This window comes from Olea europaea, chromosome 3, assembly GCF_002742605.1.
Source record: "Olea europaea var. sylvestris chromosome 3, O_europaea_v1, whole genome shotgun sequence".
NCBI classification, from domain to species: Eukaryota; Viridiplantae; Streptophyta; class Magnoliopsida; order Lamiales; family Oleaceae; genus Olea; species Olea europaea.
In genome coordinates, this window is record NC_036239.1 from 5,139,144 (window position 1) to 5,154,595 (window position 15,452).

The 15,452-nt window shown below is 34.7% G+C and overlaps 1 protein-coding gene across 1 annotated transcript in view; it reads right to left on the reverse strand.

Annotated features, from left to right (window-relative positions):
* Positions 1-13,515, reverse strand: part of LOC111383370 (dol-P-Man:Man(7)GlcNAc(2)-PP-Dol alpha-1,6-mannosyltransferase) — a 15,946-nt gene extending 2,431 nt beyond the window's left edge. The window contains exons 1-17 of the mRNA XM_023007480.1: positions 13,386-13,515; positions 13,189-13,274; positions 13,011-13,052; positions 12,839-12,884; positions 10,816-10,902; positions 9,439-9,494; positions 7,918-8,035; positions 7,003-7,061; positions 6,310-6,381; positions 5,715-5,778; positions 5,508-5,611; positions 3,840-3,911; positions 2,413-2,499; positions 2,257-2,324; positions 1,330-1,398; positions 1,176-1,258; positions 341-440 (exon numbers count right to left, since the gene is read on the reverse strand). Of these exons, the coding sequence (XP_022863248.1) occupies positions 341-440; positions 1,176-1,258; positions 1,330-1,398; positions 2,257-2,324; positions 2,413-2,499; positions 3,840-3,911; positions 5,508-5,611; positions 5,715-5,778; positions 6,310-6,381; positions 7,003-7,061; positions 7,918-8,035; positions 9,439-9,494; positions 10,816-10,902; positions 12,839-12,884; positions 13,011-13,052; positions 13,189-13,274; positions 13,386-13,422 (1,250 nt within the window). The 5' untranslated portion in view covers positions 13,423-13,515. The remainder of the gene's footprint in view (positions 1-340; positions 441-1,175; positions 1,259-1,329; positions 1,399-2,256; positions 2,325-2,412; positions 2,500-3,839; positions 3,912-5,507; positions 5,612-5,714; positions 5,779-6,309; positions 6,382-7,002; positions 7,062-7,917; positions 8,036-9,438; positions 9,495-10,815; positions 10,903-12,838; positions 12,885-13,010; positions 13,053-13,188; positions 13,275-13,385) is intronic.
* Positions 13,516-15,452: the final 1,937 nt, after the last annotated feature.

Genomic DNA, 15,452 nt, shown 5'->3' on the forward strand with positions numbered 1-15,452 from the left:
GGGGGGGGGGGCTTGGCAAAAGGATGCAGGACAATACAAAATAAAAGAACAAGGTTTCAAAGAACCAGAGAAAAATCTCCATTATTTTCATTATCACCATTTCCTACAACAAATGAGAAGTGTATATAGGCCTTACGGAAATTCTAGATAAAGAAATGACAAAATGTTAGTCCCCTAAATGAGAAAATGAAGTTGCACTAATAAAATCTTCATCAGTTTATCATACTTAAATCTATCCAATGCTTTCTACTTCAGCAGAACCCAGTTTCAAATTTCTGTAGCCTGACTAGGACTATCAAGATATGTTAAGCCAAAACAATTGATACACTATCAAGTATACCTCCATGGATCATAATTTTCACAGAAGCGAGAGATTCCATTGATTGCCGAGAAGGTGTCAATATGAACCCACAATTCATTTGAATTATTTCTCAAATGCCCTGCAAAAATCATATCAAGTCCGCCCAGAAAATTGCAATTAAGGAGTGCATGTGCTTATTCATTTATTCGAATCATTAGCATTGAAGCACTAAAAATGACATTCTGTATCCTCTGTCTGTGTATGCATCTGTGTGTGTGTCTGTGTGTGAAAGAGAAGGAAAGAGGGAGGGAACTTTAACAACTTGTAACACCCAAAATAATGAACTAAAGAAGCAAAATGGTACCCAATCAACACCACACCTGATTATATTATGATAATACAAACATGTCAAATCTTAATATTGTATGAACTTTGGGCTGGGAAGGTAAATAGTTCATCTAGAAATTCAAAGCATGGTAGTGAGAGTAGGTTATTGTTATTAGGCAGAGCCATAAAAATTATTTGAGAAATGAACTCAGTGAATTTTTTAAGGCAATTTTTTAAGTGGCCTTATTATACGAGTGATATGTAAAAAGACATTTCATTTAAAAGGCCCTTTCCTAACTTAATAGGAACGACAAATAACATTTTCTAGTCAAAGTTTTGTTTCACTTCTGTTTTCCATTGGATTTTCAGGATTTATCCCTCCATCGAAGCTTTGTACAATTTAAAGACTTCCCCTCCATCGAAGCTTTGTACAATTTAAAGACTTCCCCTCCATCGAAGCTTTGTACAATTTAAAGACTTCAAAAAAATGTAAAATGAGTAGGGAGAGCAGCATGTGAGCGAGTGAGAGGTGGAAAAGATAGCGCACCTATATTATGCAAAGCTTTTAGGGCATAACCACTAGGATAGTTCTCATACGATGCCATGAATGTCAAGATCGTGCACCCTAGACTACAAAATGTGAAGTAAGCATAAATGGGTAAAGTGATTAAACAATCAAAACAAAATTTGAACTCATTCACCTGAAAAGGAATGACCCCAGCATGGCAACATTAAGATATTTCCAGAATCTTTTCTTGCGATTGTTGTAGCTGGAGAAGGTTATAACATGACACCGCAAGATGTCAATAGCCATAGCAAACACAGAAGAAACACACCGTGGGGTTTTAAAATAAACGAGGCAGAAAAGCATATTTTAACATATCTAAACAAAAGGTAAAATCGCAAAAGCCAGAATCATACACGACTTATTTTTTTTTTAAAACATTGTAAATTGCAACCCAGAAAAAATTGCCGCATTGACTACAGCATAATTAATTTGCTTTGAATCCATTATAAATGTACTATTAATCTACCCAGAAAAATGTGATAAATAAATAACGAAACTAATTATTACAAAAACTTGAAACTTTCATTACCGAATTTCTAATAAACTTTTAGGAATATAAATCTTTTTCTACATCTGTTCCTCACAGCTAGTAATAGGTTGTCAGGAGGGGTTAGCCTAGGTTCAAGTTGGGTGCTTCTCCTTTGTATGGAATGTGGTACACATAATTTTATTGACTGCACGATTGCAATTAGTCAACTCTTAGCTAAGGATCTGACAACAGAAATAACAATCTTCAAAATCTCCATCACAATCAGGTTGTACACATGGACAATCAGAATAATCCCACGTGTAGTAGGCAATCAGTAAAAAAAGATCATGGGCTTATATAATGTAGGAGGCAAATACTATAGCTCTAATTTCCACAATAAGAGATTACAAAACCACAGTGTGTCAATATCAGGTACTGCAAAATAATGTTTCCTACAATTACTAATCAATTCGAACATTCAAAGAGAGTAACTATCAATTCTCGAAGGGGATAAATTAGCATCAAATAAAAATAAATGCATTCAGAATAACATAGATATTTATATGAAAATTTGATTAAGAAGTTGCATACATTCTGCTTGCAGCAATTGCAGCCGATAAATTGAAGATAGGAAGAGAACTAATAATAAAGCGAAGTTCCTGCAGTAGAGAAAATTTTCACAACTAAAATAAGTACTTAAAGTTGACATGATATGAAATCACTAACTCTAGATTCTTAAGATAATACCTTGTGTGGAAGCTTTGAATAAAGTAAAATAAATGATAAAACTGGAAAGATGTAGACCAGAACCCTTCTGTCTAGTAGAATCCCTAGCTGCAAAGGAACATGCTACATCAAATTCAGCAGAACTAAAATCCAGCAAATTTTGGCATTTCATAAATGAAATCCCTATATTTATGATCCATTAGTTTCATTTCTATTCACAAGTGTCTGCATTCCCATGTAATTAGTGGAGGAAAAAGAATTGAAATACTATAAAGTAGCAATTAAAGGTACAATGTCATTTTCCCAACTACTGCTAATCCAAAACTAAAACTAGAGTCTAAAAGAATGAACAACCATTAGGCAGATAAAAGGTCCATGATGGAACATCTTAACAAAACTAAAGGTTTTGTTTGCTACTAGAAACATAAAATGGATCACAAAGTAGCAAATAATGAATTGAAAGGTAATAATCACATAATACGAGCGCTAATCTATAACTAAAACTAAAGTCTAATACAAATGAAAAAAGGTTGACAGTCTACATTAGAATTTGCTTGCATTGAATTTAAAAGAAAACATAAGCCACAAGAATGAAGAAAAAAAGGAAAAAGAAGAGGGGCCAATAGAAGAGCAGCCCAGAAAAGGCAAGACTGCAGTATACACACCCCAGCTGCTCTGAGGTTTATGTCTTGAGATGTGCATCTCAACGAGTCAAGGTTAAAAAGGATGTTCAAAGCATAATCTTTGAGGCTCCTAATGAAAGATGCTCACAAGTCACACCTCAACGTATACACCTTGAGTGTTTTATAAACATTGGTTTAGAGACTGAAAATACGCGAGTTCACATCTCCATATTTGCTAGCCATCTGAAATAGAAATAATTCAATGTGTGCAGACAATCAAGCACGAAGTTCACAACAGATTTACTTCAATTCCAAAAGGAACGTTTGAGATGCATCCTTTCTAAGATTTAAATTCAGAAAAACCACCATTCTCACAAGAGAATGATAGATCGCCAATTCGGTTTACTTGCGCAAGAAGGGAGAAGAGGAAATGACACCTCCAGCATGGAGGGGACTGCCAAGTATATTAGTCATCAGTTAGGGGTAAAAGGGTAATAATATGTAGTAGGAGAATTCCAATAAATGTGAAGCATAGTGGGATGCTGGGATCATCTTGGCACTAGGAATTCAGTTAGAGGGAAGAGACCGGGCCTCTCTAATAGCCCTGGAATTTGTTATTTCTTTTCCAGTTAATTACAATATATCATTCAGTTTCCAATTATTCTTCTCTTCCATATTTGTTGAGCAGTTTCAGGTTCTTATCAGAGAAATGGCAAGCTACAAAAAATAAAATACATCACAGGCAATAATGTTAACTGGAAGCAACATTTTCCAGTGGGCTAAGTAACGTGAAAGTCAGTCTTTCCATTGAAGTCTTGCACTCACCATAAAAAGTGGATATGCAGCCAGCAAGGAACGAGGAAGTGCTGATGTGAAATACCAATAATAAGGATGTGACTAGAGAAAAGCTATCAAGGAAGAACAAAGAAAATTTGAACAACAAAAAACTTAAAAGCATGTTTGGGACATGTTTATAAAGAGTTTAAACTATAAATAGATAGAAACGAGAGGTGGATGAGCGGGTAATACTTGTGGGTCTCTGAAAATGGATAAAAAGTGGCTTTCAATGTATAAACAATTTATAAACACTTCCAAACATAGGCTTAATGAATAATAATAACAGATCTTTTAAGAAAGGACAAAAGTAGCACACTCAGAAGCACTGGAGCCAAAACAAAAGGAACAAAGATTTTGTTTGTGAACATAGAAGAGATTCATGCTGGTACCTCATTACCTGGGACGTCCCACAACAGTTATTGGAGAGCTTCCATAAGATATTTTTATAACCACTTTGGCAAAGCGGGGCTCATTAAATAGTTGTTTGTGGAGCCCATTCCAGATTTTTCTTAGAATATGGAGTTTTTATAGGATCAGTGTGCGTTAGTGATGATTAGATTGCACCACCCACATAGCCACATATAAAAAATACTAAGCTGTTTAACAAGATCAATGTGAGATGTCAAAATTCTCATACTCAGGAGTGAGTGTCAGAGAGCAATTTCTTGCAGGACATATGACCAAAGTTTAAGTGCCAATGGAACCACTTTTAGGCATAAGATCTCCCGTCTAATTCTAGGTGCATTTGTATGGGCACCAAAGCTACCTCTCTTCCAGTGTTAACGACAATGTTCAAGTGGGTAACAACCAGAAGTGTGGAAACTAAGTGCTACGCATAATAAAGTGCATATAGTAATCGTATAGCCAGAGGTGCCTTTGTATAGTATAGCAAGTTAGGCCTAAAGGCAGGCTCAGTCGAGCAAGGGCACCCAACAGAATCACAGGTCGTATGGTGATCTGATCCTGAGCTGTTTAGCAGAAACAAGTCAGGTGATATAAAGGGGGGAGATTGTGACACCCCAAGTGTGAGTATCCCACATTGGTCTGTTGTAAGAAACGTGACCAGTTTGTATGAGTCTAGGTTTTAGAGCCTAAAGTGCAACCACTTGATTCATTATTGGATTGCTGATCTCCAGCATGATCTAAGAGCATATTTGTGTGCGCTCTTCTGCTACTACACGCAAATAGGCCCTATGGCTCCAGGCATTACATGCCCTTTGCTTCCAAGTAACCGTTTCTTTTCCTCAAGCCATGCTACAGTCTAACAGCCATTTTCCTGGAACTCACTAGCAAGGAGACTCCAACTTTCCAATACTAATTCCATGTTTGTTCCTTGTGAATATAACCACCACAAGGGAGTTGATTGTACACAGGAAGACCATGATTTAATGCCAAGCCTACAAGGTTATCTAGGAACCCCAATATTAGAAGTAATGAAGTTGCATACATTTTGTCAGTCTAAGATTTATCAGACACTATTTCTAGGTTCATACTTAATGTTGTCTGGTCCAAATTGCAAGGGGTAGTGTGAGTTTCTATATACAGCATTGTCATGCATAGCATCATAAGCCCTATGTTTCTTTGTCTACTAGTCTGCCAGCAATTTACCACAAGATGTCAAGATATGTTTCAAAGAAAAGATATGCCGAAGGATACACCCCATTCAGAACTTCGATTCAAAACCGAGTTGAACCAAAAAACTTCCAGTTCAGGCCACAACAGCTTCCTCCACATAACAGAATCGACAAGCATGGTAAGGCCTACAATGCAAAATTAAAATACGAGACATAATTTAACAAAATGATACCATTAATAAATATACTGTACATTATGTGTAGTTATAGCATAGTTCAGATAACAAACCTACGCAAAGTAAAGCAGTTATAATGCAGGATTTCAGTGCCTTCCAAAAGGAAATTGACCTAGACTGCAGTTGATTAAAATAAGCATTCATAACAGGCACAGTCACAATAACAAATAGAATATCAGACCTACAGCAAAATGCTAACAGAAAAACATCAGGGAAGAAGTAACATTTTCTCATGAAACGAGCCACCCAGGAACACCATACTCTCGTGACATGATGCCAACTAATAATTCATCTTTCCCAGTTCAATGGGGAACCTAAAGTTTTCTTTACCATTACAGATACAAGGAAATCTACATTTTGAGAATTTGCTTCATTCTTTCCATGTTGCTGCAAAATAATGCAGCTACTAAAGAAGATATATTTTAATTCATTGACGTAAGAGACCCATCAAATTAAAAACAAAGCACTCTGATATCCGAGGGCAACAAGATATTGGGGACAAAAACAGATTATAAACCCATCGAATTCCATTGCTTCAAAGGAGCTAGACAGCTTGAGACTGTGACAGCTGATACAGGAACGAAAAAATAATAATAGCATGATGAAAAGTACATTTCTGCCCATTTAATTGGTGGCTGAAGAGCATACCAGCAATAGCTCCAGACCCAGAGGAGAAATAAGTAACAGGATGTCACATCTGAAGATGACTGTAGCGAAAATCTAACCATTAGAAAACAGAAAAAGCCTTTAGTGATTACAAAATGATGAGCACGCATAGATATTTCTAGCATGTGACAAGATCATTATTCTTCCAGTGTTTATTTTGCATCTTGAAAGTATCTCAATTGTATAAGGTGCATTGACAGAACAAATGGAATAAAGTGTTAAACAGATATGCTTAATAAACAAAACATAAGTGCAGTTTTTTCCTCATTTCTCGTTGCTTCCTCAATATCACTACCCAATTATTGAGCTAACAGAATAGTGGTGGATAGTTAACCTTCGAAAAGCTAGTATAGCCACGAACCTATACATGTTAAATAGAGAAGTTTGTTGATCCAAAGAGATCAGCTGACGGATTTTGGTTGACATAAAGTTTGGACAAAGTTGGGTAGGTTGAAAAGTGCACTCAATCAAAAGATAATGCCAGAGAACATGACACTCCATTTAAACAATGGTGGTCACTGATAAAATAAGTCCCTGCTCCATTATGGAGGTGAACCAGATACAAAATTTGCAGGAAATACAAATTAAAAAAAATACTTCAATAGAGAAATTGCAAGGTACTTTTCAAATATGTAACAGATATGATATAAACTTTAACCGCGAATGAAAACATACCAAACACTTTAATGCTGCATAAAAGCTTCCCTTAAACCAGAACCCATATGCCAAGTTAACTGCAAAAAGGAGAAATAAAGGAAACATGACTAGCATATAATGGATGGCGAACAGTTCAATTCTGTTAACAAAGAGATGATGCAATATCTAAGTTCTCTTTAATTTCAAAAAAAAAATTGAGAAATCAGAAAGGAGCAACTGATATTTGGCAGGGAGGGGGAGAAAGGGACAGTGAGATGGGCCACAATTCCAGGCACAAGAATCCATTTGAACACTGGATCAACCAGAGAGACATTTACAGTAAAGTAATATTAACAAAGCCCAGATTAAAATATTATAATAACTTTACTGAATCCATCATCTCACACAAAACAGTTGCAAACATGATGCAACAGTTTCCAGATTCTTAACATATTATGGGTTTTTCATCCCTAATTTTCCGAACCGAAATAGATCCCGTGAAGTCAAAAAAATTTCCCCACCAAAAATTATGTGTTCAAGAAAAGGATAAAAATGAAAATTTTTTGCTAATTCAAGCTGGTAATGACAAAAAATAACGCCACTACTTGAGAGGCACGCTACTTGTAGTGGGGGTATCATGTGGCTCAGGTGTGAATACAGATAAATATGGTGTAAGATGGAAGAGTGGCCTTTTAACAATCTCTCACCCTCTTTCAGCAACTCAGTGGTTACTCTATACCTTACCTAAAGAACATAGGGAGGCACATATGCAATTTTTTTGCTCAGCCCATTACTCTCTTTTTTAGCAATTCAAGATTGTCAATTCAGTTTTCTTTCTTTCTGAACAGCACATTATCAGGATGTTAAACTCTAGCATCCAATAAAATGCAAGAATTCATCTATCAAAAAAAAAGGTATCAATACTAAATGTAAACCTGGTGTAGCTAGTATTACCTAAGCCAAACGCCAGTATGTTAGGAAGTGGCCGGGTACAGTAGAACAGCATGTGAAATTGAATCGCAGTCAATATTACAAAGAAAGCTTCAACTTGAGACCCAAACTTCTTCTTAATCTGCTCAAAGGAAGAGTAACTTATATCATTAACTGTGAAATGTAATGCCAACATAAGAAATATGCAGACAGAATAAGCAATAATGTCAAAATCTGAAGATTAAGAAAGTTTGAAAGTAACACAAAAAAGGAGTAGAAGAATAAGAAAAAAGATACAGTGGAAGAAAAAATTCATCATATATGTATTCAGAAAAAGAACTGTTGCATCAGCTACTTTTCACTGTGTATATATATATGAACTGAAGTTCTGCTTCCTGAAAGAAGACGAATTCAAAACCCATAAAACATAGCACAGCACCATGATATGATCCGAGTGATGGATAAATTTCTCTGAAATCAACCCATCAAACTTCATGAAAATGCCTAAAGGTCGTGCACACAATTGTGCAGGCAGATATACACAATCCTTCAAAAAGAGTAGATCAACAGATATTCGAATTAATACTGAGGAATACACTAGATTTTCACCAGGATTCTTATAAGCTATAGCACAAATAACATCAAGTACAAAGACTGCAGTTGCTACCCTGGAAACTCATGCTTCTGGGACCACTAGGCATAAATAACAGTCCAGTAGCAGTGCTCTCAAGTTGTTATCCAATAAAAAAATGCAACTCTTTTGAGGGGTTTCAATTTGCATGCCTCCTTATCAATTACATCACATCAAAATTTAAGCCTACAGAGTCCAGAAAGTTCAAGCTTTTATATTTACTTCTTCATCTCCAACTTTTTATTTGATAGATTTACTTTTATACAGAGCTGGATGTGGTTAATTTAGACGGGTGAAGCTCAAAGGTTTGGCTCAATCGTCAAGGATCCAACTGTGAACTGTCAAGTGTCAACTTCTAAATCCAGAGATTAGGTCCTTTCTCCCCCTTCAAATCCATGATACCAAATTTGGCACTAAACCAGGGGGAGGGAGAAAGAGAATAGAGAGAAAGAGGTGAGCTGGAAGTTTACTCAATGAGAGTGGAAAAAAGAGAAATGATCTTGCAGAGAAGTATGGGCTTGCAAGCATACATGGCATCTTTCTCATAAGTAAGCATAATATTTTTGCTTCTGCGTGTCTTTCATAAACAGTCCTAGAAGATTGAATGTCAACATAACAAATCAAGGTTGTCCATAAAAAATGCAGATAATACCAACTTGCAATGGTAGAAGATCTCATGTGTAAAAGGCAACTGTAATTCACAGACAGAAACAGTGTATATAAAGAATAGAAAAGAAGGAGAGACTTTACATCTAGCAAATAAAACTGCTTCCATCAGAGAAGCAAAACGTACTTTAGGGATCATAAGAATATTTTTATGTCATTAATCAATGATTCACAGATACGTTAGCAGAGAGATATGAAGCAAAAGACACATAAGGTGATGACAAGGAAAAAACAGTGCAAGTTTATACCTGAATGCGGAAAAAACGCAGTGTAGACAAGATGATGCAACCCAACACCAAACGAACTAACCAAAACAAATGTCAATTCAATTAGAAAAATATGGAGTACATTAACAAATTGTAAGTGAATAAAACAGATATAGAAAGATCGGGAACTGATAGGTATGATGCAATCTGTCACCTATGAACTACACGAATAAAACAGATACAGAATGATCGGGAACTGATAGGAATGATGCAATCTGTCACCATGAACTACACATGGAAATATATTGAGCCCTTGTTTGGTCCCCATTATTTTCAAAATACATTTTTTTCTTTATTATTTCCAACTACACATTTTTTAATAAAATAATATTATACGCAAACCCAAAACTTTTCCTTATTTTTTAACCACACATTTGCCATGAAAATACTATTCCAAAATGCATTTTGGAGAAAAATGGGGCTCAAACAGGCTCTGAGTATTTCAAAAAACAATAAAAAGAGGTAAAGAAGTCTACAATTCAAAGAAGAGGCAAATTATATATCCTAGGGATTGAAAAGTTCAATTTTGGAACTAAACAATTAGACAAAATAGGGAAAATAGAACATATTTAACTTTTTTCCCATCTATTGTTCTTTTCAAGTTTATCCAGTAAAGAGAGGAAGAATATAGAGTTGAGAATACATGTAAGAATAAAATTAGTTCATTCACTTCAAAATTGAAATAATTCAATATCCAATAACTACATTATAAAGCATACTCCCATTGCTCTATGACAGCATGATCAACTCGTAGTTTTACATCAGTTTGAATGATCCCATTTACCCACATCAATCAGTTCTCAGTTAAAAGACTAAAGTTCCCGTTTCTTTCCTCATTAAGCTGAGGCACATCTCGTTAAATGGTGCTATCACTTCAGCAATTCTTTTTCGTATAGCACTGTTTCTATAACTATTTAGATATGTGTGATTTTTCACCATGTGCATTAAATTCAGGCTTGACTAACCCATTTTTATCATGACTACACACTTTCCGAAGAGGTGTCATTGCTTAAAGTAAATTCTTTAACAAACAACCTCCATTGAGTAAAGTTCATCATTCTTCACCAAGAAGTCCCTCGTTGCATAACCAAGTTGACATGCAGGTCTCATGTGAATCTGTGCAGCTATGTAACTATGATTTTTCCTAAAATGATCTCACAAACTAATTACATCACTGGACTATAAATCAACAAGAATTGAATGGACATAAAGATATATACAATGCGTACAACCACATGCGCACATACAGAAAAGGGAAACATTATTAAATGCACATAACATAAAATTTTGGCGCCCAATAATAACATAAATAAAAGAACATTGAACACACAAGCATGCCAGGGGAAACAGTGAAGTTACCTGCATAAAGACTGTAAATCTTTGGCAAGTGTAGTAAAGTTGTTACTAGTGCAAATGGAAATGCCAAAACCGATACAGGCAAGGCACCTACAAAAAAGGTTCTTGCATGAGGAGCATCTATAACTTATTAACTTTATCCTACTTTTGATACATAGCAAAAACATTATATTGCTTTATGATTCTATATCTTCTCCTTGTATAGATTTCGTATTAGATAATACAGGCAACATAAACAGTTTAGTTAAAGAAGTGATAATTTCAAGCTAAGTGATTAATTGATTCGTTAAACAAGACCTAGAGTTAGAGGAACCCACAATGCAAAGGAAAATTCAGGCCTCCAACGACAAGAGGTTACAGATCCTGATGAGGAATACAAACCTAGAGTTCATGCAAGATAAAAATGAGAAACCGCAGATGGGCCACAAGTTATGGGTACCAATATTGATGTCACACTTACTAACAATTACAATGGATGGAATAATGTTAGTTATCAATATTGCAGATATATCAATATAGGCAAAGTTTGGTAATCTCGAAAGCAAAAGGCTTTCGTTTAACCTAGTGTCTGAAGAAGTTTCTTCGAAGCTCCTCTCAAAAAGAAGAAAAAAGAAGTCTTGATTGACCAGAATAAGAATGTAAAAATGACGACAGGGAATAATCATAGTTTGCTGATATGAGTTTAATAAGAGATAATTTACTCGGACAAAACAGTCTTCACCATAGTTATGATGGTCTTGTTCTTTATCTCACTGGTCACGTAACAGTTAGACAGGTATTTCTTTGTTTCACCAAATTTATGTGAAATAGTGCTTAAGTTGTTTCTATACCCAGTTTTCCTTTCCAGCCACAAGAAGCAGCTAGACACCATTCTTCAGCAGTTAATTCAATCATTTTTGTTGCACATCATAAAACTAGTCATCCTGATCTTCAGTTTTGTTCTTAACTGAATCCTTGACCCCAAATCCCGAACAAAACCTCTTTGTACCCAACCATGAATTTTTATCCGAAACAAATTCAAATATCTTAAAGTTCCTACAGGTTTATGCTTTTGCTTCATCACTGGACCAAATGTAAATGCCAGTGAAATACCAAAATCAATGCCTTAATCCAACCCAAACTTTATATAGTAAAATTCAAATTTCCAGTTCAACCCAAACTATTTGGCTGGCCGGAAACTTTTTTCTGTTACTAGCATTTTGGGTTTTACTATATAAAGTTTGGGTTGCAAGACAGTCATCTTCTCCATTGAAACCTATTTTCTCTTTAGAAGGAAGCACAACACTGACCCACCCTTTGATACCCTCGAACATCCTACCATGATACCATCTCACATTGGAATACTCTTAGATTAAGCACAATCCAGATGATCCACTGGAAAACTCATCAGTGTGGCACTGAAACTGACCTAATCAAACAGCTGAAAGTACATATGACTGTAACCATGTAAGATTTCTATAAAGAAAACAGGTAAGCATAAGGTCTTAATTTAAAATATTGAGCTGTGTAACATCGTATGAGTTTTTTAGACTAGTGTATTCATCATCAAAATTGATACAAAGCAGTAGCAATTGCTGATATGGGGACATTCTTGGGAACCTCTCATGGCCAGGGACTTGAATTAGCCAACTTAAGTCAATAGCTGGGGAACACCTTTGAATTATATCAATTAATCCCATCATTGTGCTACAATGGTCCGGAAGTGCATAGGTAATACAGGTCATTTAAGCATAACTGCCTCACTACAAGTGGCTAAAATGTTAAACAGGCAAAGCTTCTAAACAGTTGAATTTTCCGTTGGACACTTCACCAGTAACCTAGGGAATACGGATCAAATGTTAAGGCGCATTTATGTTCTACGGCCCAATCTCAGAAGAAGACTTGAAGCCTCTAAATTGGGTAACCATAAGTGCTTCTGTCCTAGATAAATTTAAATTTGCAACTAGCCGAAATAAATCCCTTTGACTATATCAAATCTGGATTAAAGCAAAGTTAGCATAGGACAAAATAACAACACGTAACATACCCATAAATGTGCGAGGAACCACTCCTGGAAATTCCAAATGATCGTACTGATATGGTCAAGGAGAAGGAAAAATAAATAAAAAGATCCAAAAAAAATAAGGGCAAAAAGTATAAACCCACGGAAGATTTTAAAAAATAAATGCATAAAGGCCTAACAGAAAGGTAGTGATTACCTTCTCTATATGATGCCGATGATATAAAATATCATGCATTGCCTAAACAAAAGATGGAAAATTCAATTTCATTAAGCTTTTCTCAGTCCTTGTAAGAACCCAGAAATAAGTTTCTTAAAAAACTTTTCAAGAAAACAGTTATTCAATTCAAAAACATTTGCACAGGTTGATTTTGTACCTGAATATTGAAGCTTTCTTCAACTTTCGTATAAGGCACCATGAAAACGTAGAAGGCAGCTATTGATCCCAATAACAGATCGTAGCCTTTTTAAAACAAGCCATTGTCAAATAAATTAATTAAGCATCTAAACATGTATCGGGCACTTAAACATGACAAAATTAAAAGAACTTAACTGAAAAGGAAAATTACTTTACCGTAAAACTGCATGAAATTCGATAACTTGGGAGCCATTGTTCTGCTCTGCAGCCGGAATGAGTGCAAATCGGAATTTGCGGGAAGGGGAAGAAAGGAGTGATGAAAACCTTGCCAGGGCGATGTTAAATTTTCACTTGGGAAAATTGCAGCGGCGGTTCCAAACCTTTGCATTTTTATCAGACTTTACTCTAATCTTCAATTTATACCAATAAAGGTTTCAAACCTTTGAAAAATCATCAGCTGGAGTCCGAAATGATGAAATCCATGCATTTTTCTAATGGTTGACCAAAAAATTGATTTTGATCATATTTTAACAATTTTTAAAGGAATAGAATAGTAACTTTACATTTCTCTATTATAAACAATTAAAATATTAAATCAAAAATTTTTGAAAAAAATAAAATTAGAAAAGGAAATATTCTACATTCCCCTTAAAACTTGGGGTTTTCATTTAAAAAACCTAGTCAAACGATTGATTAGTTTAAAAAGTCCACAAACTAAGTTCTTTGGGTAAAAGGCCTAAAGATATGGAAAATGAAAAATATAATTTATAAATGACTAAAATGACCTTACATACAAAAAAGACATTGCTGCCCTAATTCCCATTTCAATCCCCATTTGACCCTAATTAAATTCTATCTTCCTTCCATTTGCTCTTCAAAAATCGGCTGTAGAGGTATGCAATTTCTTTCTTTGTCATCATCATTTTTCTTTACTTAATGAAACCATAAACTCTACATTCTCTTTTTCTTGAACACTCATTTGGCTGAAGTGAGTAATAAAATCTTGCAATATTATTGTTGGGCATTTGGAGAAGAAGGGAGTGTTGTAATTTTCAATTTTTGGGTTAGCTTCTTTATCCATTTTTTGAATAATTTTTTCATGTTGTTGTATATATGTTTATGGTTTTTATTTGTGAATAATGATTTTGAATTAATTTTATTATTAGATTAGAGTTTTGATATGGGTTACTTTCAAACTCTTTTCTCATTACTCATCTGTACCAGTTAGAGTAAAATGTAAGTCTGCAAATGCATGTTTGGCTATTCTTTTTATTGATCTACTGTAAAACATATATTTAATTTTCCTCTGTACATAACGACTTGCATATCGTTTTCTACAATCTGTAACGACTTACATATCGTTATCAGTACTATACAATATTTGAAATTTGATGAAATTTTTATATTGAATTACAGTTAATAGTTATGGACATCGCGAATATGATATGGATATCAATTTATTTTTCAGTTGAATATGAGTAGTCGGTTGAATGTGTTTAAAATGAAAATATACAGGGAATGGCAAAGAAAAAACAACTCCTATTCTTGTTGCGAAAACTATTTCTTATGTAGAATTATATGATAAAGTCAAAGAGGTGTTGAACATCAATTCACAACTTTTTCGAAATTTAATTGAAAAAATCGAATGATTAAAGAATCTATTTACAATTTCAAATGGTTATGAGTACAGTCATAAGATATCAGTGGACTGCATATTTTTATTCCCAAATAAGATGGAATAAACCAATACCTTGAAATAGAAACTAGTACTTTGGCTTTGTTAGAGCATACTCTTTTATTATTTCATTTATATTTATAATGGATAATTGATTTGGAATTATTTCCTGCAAATTACATAATTATCGTGTGTGTTATCTTGCTCATTTACTTGCTTTCAATATAAAGATTCAGAAACTTGGATGTTTACTTTGTGATTTCGTACTGCAGCTCTCTTGAGAGACATGCTTATTCAACTTTGCTCTAAAAGGAATTGAACATAGCAGGTCGAATATTGTGTCAGCCTTTCCCATCCCCGACCCAAAGAAAAATGAGGAACGTCATTTTTTTCCTTTTTTCTTTAAGTGCTACTGGTGGATGACTTTTTTACATAGAAACAATTGGTCCAGCATTTTAAGAAATTGATTCCTTTAGTTTCATCAAGATATAGATCAAAAGTGTGTGTACATATGTGTGTATGATAGAAACTATAATGTAATGGTTGGCTTATATACTAGGCGAACTTCCTGGTTTATCATCATAATTCATAATCCAAGTTCCTAAGTT